Source organism: Drosophila persimilis, unplaced genomic scaffold (genome assembly GCF_003286085.1).
Source record: "Drosophila persimilis strain 14011-0111.01,24,50 unplaced genomic scaffold, DperRS2 tig00000985-arrow-arrow-pilon, whole genome shotgun sequence".
In the NCBI taxonomy this organism is placed as follows: Eukaryota; Metazoa; Arthropoda; class Insecta; order Diptera; family Drosophilidae; genus Drosophila; species Drosophila persimilis.
The window spans coordinates 47,314-55,259 of record NW_020825390.1 but is presented as its reverse complement, the minus strand read 5'-3'; the positions used below and the strand labels follow the sequence as shown (position 1 = coordinate 55,259).

The window sequence follows — 7,946 nt, the reverse complement described above, 5'->3', positions numbered from 1 at the left end:
ATTCTTGATCAGCATCAATAGCCGAGTCGATGTAGCCATGTCTGTCTGTCCGTCTGTCCGTCCGTCCGTCTGTCCGTCTGTCCGTCCGTCCGTCTGTCCGTCCCCTTCAGCGCCTAATGCTCAAAGACTATAAGAGCTAGAGCAACGATGTTTTGGATCCAGACTTCTGTGATATGTCACTGCTCCAAAAATATTTCAAAACTTTGCCCCGCCCACTTCCGCCCCCACAAAGGGCGAAAATCTGTGGCATCCACAATTTCGACGATACGAGAAAACTAGAAACGCAGAATCGTAGAAGATGACTATATCTTCTAGAGTGCAAAATCTGAACCAGATCGTATAATTATTATAGCCAGAATCACGAAAACAATTTCACTCTTTCTCGCTCTGTCTCACTCTAACACACAGGTTTCATGGTCGGTTTTGCCAATTGCAAAATATGAGTTCAAGGATCTCAGAACCTATAAGAGCCAGAGCAACCAAATTTGGTATCCACACTCCTGTGATATCGGACCTTGACCGTTTCGTGTCCAAATTTCGCCACACCCCCTTCCGCCCCCGCAAAGGACGAAAATCTGAGGCAACCACAAATCTCAGAGACTATTAAGGCTAGAGTAACCAAATTTGGTACACACACTCCTTTAAGATGTCACTATAAAACGTATATCTCAGAAGTTCGCCCCACCCCCTTCCGCCCCCACAAAGGACGAGAATCTGTTGCATCCACAATATTGCAGATTCGAGAAAACTAAAAACGCAGAATCATAGAGAATGACTATATCTATCCAGTTGCTGAATTTGGATCAGATCAGATAATTTTTGTAGCCAAAAGGAACAAATCAATTTGCATTGGCTACGCAGCGCCCGACGTCACGCTCAGACTGATTTTCTGTCTCTCTCGCACGCACTCTTTGTCGTGTCGTTAAATATTAGCGCCGTCTGCCGGAGGAGAGCCATACTGACTTAGTATCGGGTATAACTGTAGAGTTGCGGTGTCCGCAGCAACTCACAACGTTCCCCCTCGTTTGTTTTGTGTTTTGTCGGGCATAGTGCGTGGATAAATATATGTTGATCGGGACTAAGAACATTAATTAATTAACAATTGTGCCAATACAAAACAATATAACAAACAATATAGGGCCGACGACAGTGAAAGTGGAAGCCATTTTTCCCAATCTCGACCACGCAGCAGAACCAAGCTGCAGACCATAAAGATGAGGAAAACCATCTCATTTGACGCCACTGGACCAGGCCAGTATGCAGTTGCTCCAAATCTGACGACGCTCCCCATGGACAATCCGGCTACACAGACATCTGCCGAGGGCGGTGAGTGCGTGTCCCATTCCTCTGACCCTGATGTGGTCCACCAAACCCCATGGTCGGTCCCGCTACGAGTCGATGCTCGACTCCGAGGGGGATGCGAAGCTGGCGGAGATGGACTCCCCAGTGAGCTCACTCGAGAGGACGGTGGTCGAATTCGACCGACGCTTCAGGGACAGGGGCCTCCGCGATCAAATTGAGCCGACAATCCTAGCCAGAAATGACGTCATCACCCACACACTAACACACAGTCAGGCAGGGACGCCGCCAAAAACCGCAAAGGCAGGCCGAAATAGCGGCACTCTCGCTCTTACTAACGAGCACATCAATTCGCACAACAACAAGTGCCAAGCCCCTTTGAGTTCGCGCCAAACAGCCAGCGACCAGGCATTGCAATCAAATCCAGGACTGAGTGACGCCTGCGCTCTCTCGCCAGCCGCTATTCTAAAGCCCAACAAACGTTTGCCGCCAAACGCATCGAAACAAAAACCAAAACGTACACATACATTCACACAAGCCAAAAAGAGAGATGCAACAAATAAATGACCAGCAACAGCAGCAGCAGCAAAGAAATGACAAATATAAACAACAACGAGGGGGAACGTTGTGAGTTGCTGCGGACACCGCAACTCTAGAGTTACACCCGATACTAAGTCAGTATGGCTCTCCTCCGGCAGACGCCGCTAATATTTAACGACACGACAAAGAGTGCGTGCGAGAGAGACAGAAAATCAGTCTGAGCGTGACGTCGGGCGCTGCGTAGCCACTGCAAATTGATTTGTTCCTTTTGGCTATAAAAATGATCTGATCTGATCCAGATTCAGCAATCTAATAGATATGGTCATTATCTATGATTCTGCGTTTTTAGTTTTCTCAAATCTGCAATATTGTGGATGCAACAGATTTTCGTCCTTTGTGGGGGCGGATGGGGGTGGGGCGAAATTCTGAGATATACGTTTTATAGTGACATCTTAAAGGAGTGTGTGTACCAAATTTGGTTACTCTAGCCTTAATAGTCTCTGAGCAGTGAGCAGTGACATATCACAGAAGTCTGGATCCAAAACATCGTTGTTCTAGCTCTTATAGTCTTTGAGCATTAGGCGCTGAAGGGGACGGACAGGCGGACAAACGGACAGACGGACAGACGGACGGACGGACAGACAGACAGGGCTCAATCGACTCGGCTATTGATGCTGATCAAGAATATATATACTTTATAGGGTCGGAAACGATTCCTTCTGGACGTTACACACATCCACTTTTACCACAAATCTAATATACCCCAATACTCATTTTGAGTATCGGGTATAACAATTGACGACACTTGACCCCCTTAACAAAGGAGCAAATAACGAACTCATCCTATCGATCGCCTCTCAAACGGAGATGCACGGCGATCGATACGGATACAGATGACGAAGAAATTACATTTCTGCCAATAGCAACGCCGCTATTCAAAAGCAAATGAGCAGCAGAGGGAACAGCAACAGCAACAGATGGAGACGGAGACCGAACGCCCACAGCCGCAGCAACAACAATATCAACAACAACAGCATCAGCAACGAGGGGGAACGTTATGAGTTGCTGCGGACACCGCAACTCTACAGTTATACCCGATACTAAGTCAGTATGGCTCTCCTCCGGCAGACGGCGCTAATATTAAACGACACGACAAAGAGTGCGTGCGACAGAGACAGAAAATCAGTCTGAGCGTGACGTCGGGCGCTGGGTAGCCACTGAAAATTGTTTTTTTTTTCTTTTCGGCTATAAAAATTATCCGATCTGATCCAAATTCAGCAACTGGATAGATATGGTCATTCTCTATGATTCTGCGTTTTTGGTTTTATCGTATCTTTAAAAATGTGGATGCCACAGATTTTCGTCCTTTGTGGGGGCGGAAGTGGGCGGGGCGAAGTTTTGAAATATTTTTGTAGCAGTGACCTATCACAGAAGTCTGGATCCAAAAAATCGTTGCTCTAGCTCTTATAGTCTTTGAGCACTAGGCGCTGAAGGGGACGGACAGACGGACGGACGGACAGACAGACAGGGCTAAATCGACTCGGCTATTGATGCTGATCAAGAATATATATACTTTATGGGGTCGGAAACGATTCCTTCTGAACGTTACACACATCCACTTTTACCACAAATCTAATATACCCCAATACTCATTTTGAGTATCGGGTATAAAACGTCAATTCGCACATCTACGCAAAATTGTCAAAATACACATAAAACATACTTACCTGCCAGTCCACCGACAGAGCTGCCCCTCCAGCAGCTGCCACGTCAATTTCGCCACCCTTTTCCTGCCAAATGGGCGAAATTTGGAGTCCATATCGCCGTCGCCAACAACATACAGGTCCACAGGCTGCCACTGAAAAAAGAAGAAAAATCATCAATTCACGCATCAACACAAAATAGCCAATACTCTCACTAATCACACTTACCTGCCACTACACATACAGATCAAACCTCTCCAGAAGCTGGCTCGCCACTAACCGCAACATTTTGTTGCAAGTTGTGCCCAATCTGGAGGCTCCGATTATGCTGCCGCCAACTGATGGCCGTGACGTCACGCCATCATCACAAAACGGCAGCAATCCAACGAGGCCAGCCACTACAGACGACACTGGCCAGCGCGCCATCTCCATCGACAGTGCATCCTGGGTGTATTGGGATTGCAGATGCGCTCATTATCACCGTGTCGTCGGCATACGTGGACAGCAGCATTGATTCCCGTTCTGGATGGAAGCCAGTGCTGTCCGGGATGAGGTGAGGCATTGGCATGTCTGAGGCATAGATTGTGTATAATATTGGTCCAAGAACACTGCCCTGTGGGACTCCAGCTGATATTTTCCCGATTCTTGAAAGTTCCTCGTCTCCGCAGCTCACACGAAAAGTGCGTTCAGCCAGGTAGCTCTCCAGAATGCAGTACAAATTTAAAGGCAGCAGCTTCATCAACTTGTACAGCAGCCCTTCATGCCATACTCGGTCAAAAGCTTCGGAAATGTCCAGAAAAATTGCCGAGCAAACTTGTTTTTTCTCATACGCCTTGAGGATATATTGAGTGACTCGAGCCAGCTGCTGCTCAGTGCCATGCTCCCGCCGAAATCCAAATTGGTAATTGGGTACGGCCTTGGCAAAATTCTCCACCTCAAACAGTCTCGCCATCAGCAATTTTTCAAAGATCTTTGAAAGGCCAGATAATAGACTGATTGGCCGGTAGGAACACATGTCTGCTGTGTTTTTGCCCGGCTTTAAAATCATTTTAATCTGGGCATGTTTCCACTGACTTGGAAAGTGGCCCAGTCTGAAAATGGAGTTATATATTAATATTAAATATAATAGCGCTTTTTTTGGCAAATTTTTAATCAGTTTGTTATTGATTTTGTCTCCCCCAGGTGATTTGGACAGCTCCAATGCATCCACAATCTGCATCAGCTCAGGCAGTGTGACTGGTCTGAAGGGAATCCTGGTTTCCTGGTCCGGTTGTAGCTGCTTCTGCCGTTTTGACTGCTCACGCTCTCTGTTGATTGCGGCCCGCTCTTCATCTGAATTGGACAGTATCGGGCTGAATCTCTCCTCCAGGTGAGTAGCAAAGGCATCGGCTGTCTCGGCTGTTGACTTTGTCCACGAGACACTTGCCTTGCCTCCGGTCATAGTTGGCAGCCTCTGTGGCCAGTTTGGCTGCGGCTGTCTTTTGATTGTGCTGGTCAGTTTCCAAAGTTTCTGCATTTGATACCGGTCTTTGTTGTCAATCCCTGTGAACAGTTTGTTGATGTTTTTGTTTTCAGGATTGTGAGCCCCTTGTTAAGACGATTTTGCGCCGCCCTATAGTTTCGTCTGGCTTCGATGGTGCGGGTCGCCAGCCAGATCCTCTTGCACTGCTGTTTGATGGAAAGCAGCTCGCTTGTAGCCTCGTCCAGCATAAGGTGGTGGTGCCGGTGATGTTGCTGTGACCGCTGCTGATGTTGATGCTGACGCTGCTGTGGCCATCTTCGATGTGTGCTTGGGTGCTGCTGTTGATGTTGTGTTGATGCTGCTGCTGCTGCTACCCGTATGTTGTTCAAAAACAAGTCAACGACGTCATCAATGTCCTGCGCTATTCTAATCTCGGTGTTGAGATTGATCAACCGTTCCAGCGACTTTTGGAACAGGCTGATATTGGCACGTGCTGGGAGCAGATGTTTCCTGACTGTGGGCGTAGGATGTCTACGTCCACCGCTGCCGATCGTCAACTCCACCCTGAGCAGCAAGTGATCAGAGTCCAAATCCGAGCTTGAACGGATACTCAGGTGAGTGTCGTGGATTCCTTTGTAGATTCCAAAGTCAATCGCTGATGGTCTCTTTTTTTTGTCGTAGGGATAGTGTGTGGCACCACCGGTGGCCAGCAAATTGCAGCCGTTGTTGGTGTGTACAGCCTCCATCAGTGCTTTCCCTCTGGCGCATCCACGGACATTTCCCCACCACATATGCTTCGCGTTCCAGTCACCGCATACAAGAAAGCCGGATGCTGTTTCTTCGACGCAGAGTTCTTCAAAATGTCTTATTAATCCAGTAAAATGGGCAGGCGCCCACTTGAATACAGGCGGACAGTAGATCGGCGCAAAAATAATTCCCTTTTTATTTTCCTTTTCAGTGAAGACGATGACAGGTGCACTCTGGATGAATGGCTTTGAAATTGGCTGCAGTGCAGAGTGGGTGACATCGTCCCGGACCAGGATGGCTACTCCCCCTCTGCGATCGTTTGCCGGATTTTGTGCAGTGTAAGTGTGGAATCCGCTCACAGAGACGGCCCTTGTGCGTGTTTCGATGACCATCATTAATTGTATTTTTTCCCTTTTCAGGAAAACTTCGACCTCGTTCAACTTGTTTGTCACACCACACGCGTTCCAGAAGGCAATTTTAAAAGAGTTGTGGGTGGAAATAGTCTGTACTGGATTGACTTTTTGGTTTGACAGGCTATTCGGGACTGGACTAAACATAGAAGGCATCATTGGCGGAGGACAGGACCATGTCCAAAGAGTTTGGTGAACTGCTATTTGTTGTTTTGCTTGTTTTATTTGTATTGATATTTATTCATTTGACTATTGCAGAAAATAGACTATCGATTTTGGCCTCAAGTCTTGAGAGAAATTCTGCATTTTCTTTATGGGCATGGGACTGGAAATTTTTGCTGTTCTTGTTGCTGCTGGTGGTGGTGCTGCTGCTGCTCATCCCTCAACTTCTGTTGGAACTTGGCCAAATGATTTTCGGCCGGATTGGCTTGAGCACCTCGGCTATACAAGGGCCTGCGGGTGATGGGCGTTGCTGCTGCTATTGGAGTTGGTGCTGGTGCTGTTTTGGCCCCTTGTACAACTCTTGCGCGCTGCTGCCGCTGATGCTGCTGCTGCTGTGGCCGCTTCCTTTGTGATGGCTGTTGCTGCTCAACAGTACGGACATATGGCTGCTGCTGTTGCTGTGGTCGGCGATGCTGATGTTGATTACACGATAGCCCCTTTCGCTGCGCGGCTGGTGTGTATGCAGTTGCGTGCTATCTTCAGCAAGGGCGTTCTGTATGGCGTTGTATGTTGTCATGTCGTCGCACTGGACTCTGAGTCCACTGTTGGCCATCGATTTCGTCGTGAATTTCCCCACGTTCGGATTTATTGTCAATTTATTGATTAGGGGTACAATTGCAGGCACCAGGGGCAGGAAGATTGTAGGGACCTTGGTGCTGCGTAATGACGGTTGGACGGGTGTTATGTTTATACTAATGGCTGGCTGATGGTTGTCCGTCTCCATCTGTTGACTTTCGGGCTGCCCCCTTTGAGGCTCCCTATGTTGAACCTCACTCGGTGTAACCGGAACCTCGCTATTTAGCGGTGAGCATATTTGACCAACATCTGACTCCATCTGCCGGGTCTCGTGATGCAATCTTTTCGCAAACTGACTCTTGAACATGGGCGTGTCAAGTGCCAGGCAGGCAAAGTGGTCGTCATCTGAATCCGTTTCGATCGCCGCGCATCTTCTTTTGAGCGGCGAGCGAAACGAATTTGTTGTCAGGATATCCTTTGCTATAGGGGTAAGGGGCAGGGGCGAGGGCATTTCATTGGCCAGTAGCGGGGGAACGCTATTAAGCCATTCCTTTACCAGCTGTGTTCTGGTACTAGGCCTTGTCTGAGTATTATGCTCGTCCGCCTGAGTCAGAGTAGGCAGCAAGCATTTTCTGCAGCTGCTAGTATTATTGCTTTCAGCTGTCGTCAAACGTTGTTGCTGTTGCTGGTCATTGTTTTTCTGTATGCCGTTTATGGTTTCGGCATATGTCAATGTGTTTGTTTTTGTTTTGTTATTGGCGTAGGTCAGGGGTTTATTGTTCGTGTTTGTGTTTGAGTATTGGTTCGGCGGGAGAGAGCAAGCATCTCTCTTTTTGTCATAAGTGTGTGAGTGCAAGTTTGGCGGCAAACGCTTTGGGGCTTGATGTGACGCGCCTCCGTTTTGATTGTGCGCCAAGGGTTCGGACGCTGAGAGAGCGCAAGCGTCGCTCTCTCTGATGCTTGTGTGAGTTGTTTGCTTGTTTTTGTTTTCGCTAATGTTTTGGCGCGAAAACATATGGGCATAACATTTGTTCTTGTTTTGTTTAT

The 7,946-nt window shown here is 47.9% G+C and overlaps 2 protein-coding genes across 2 annotated transcripts; both read left to right on the top strand.

Moving 5' to 3' along the window:
• The first annotated feature begins 3,878 nt into the window (after positions 1-3,878).
• On the top strand, positions 3,879-4,637 carry LOC113566808. Its single transcript, XM_026993970.1, has 2 exons — positions 3,879-4,095; positions 4,211-4,637. Exons 1-2 carry the CDS (start codon positions 3,884-3,886, stop codon positions 4,377-4,379), a joined length of 381 nt encoding a protein of 126 aa, XP_026849771.1. The 5' UTR covers positions 3,879-3,883; the 3' UTR covers positions 4,380-4,637.
• Positions 4,638-5,892: 1,255 nt separating this feature from the next.
• On the top strand, positions 5,893-6,459 carry LOC113566807. Its single transcript, XM_026993969.1, has 3 exons — positions 5,893-6,089; positions 6,171-6,353; positions 6,420-6,459. Coding segments are annotated over exons 1-3 (303 nt in total). The 5' UTR covers positions 5,893-5,970; the 3' UTR covers positions 6,421-6,459.
• Positions 6,460-7,946: the final 1,487 nt, after the last annotated feature.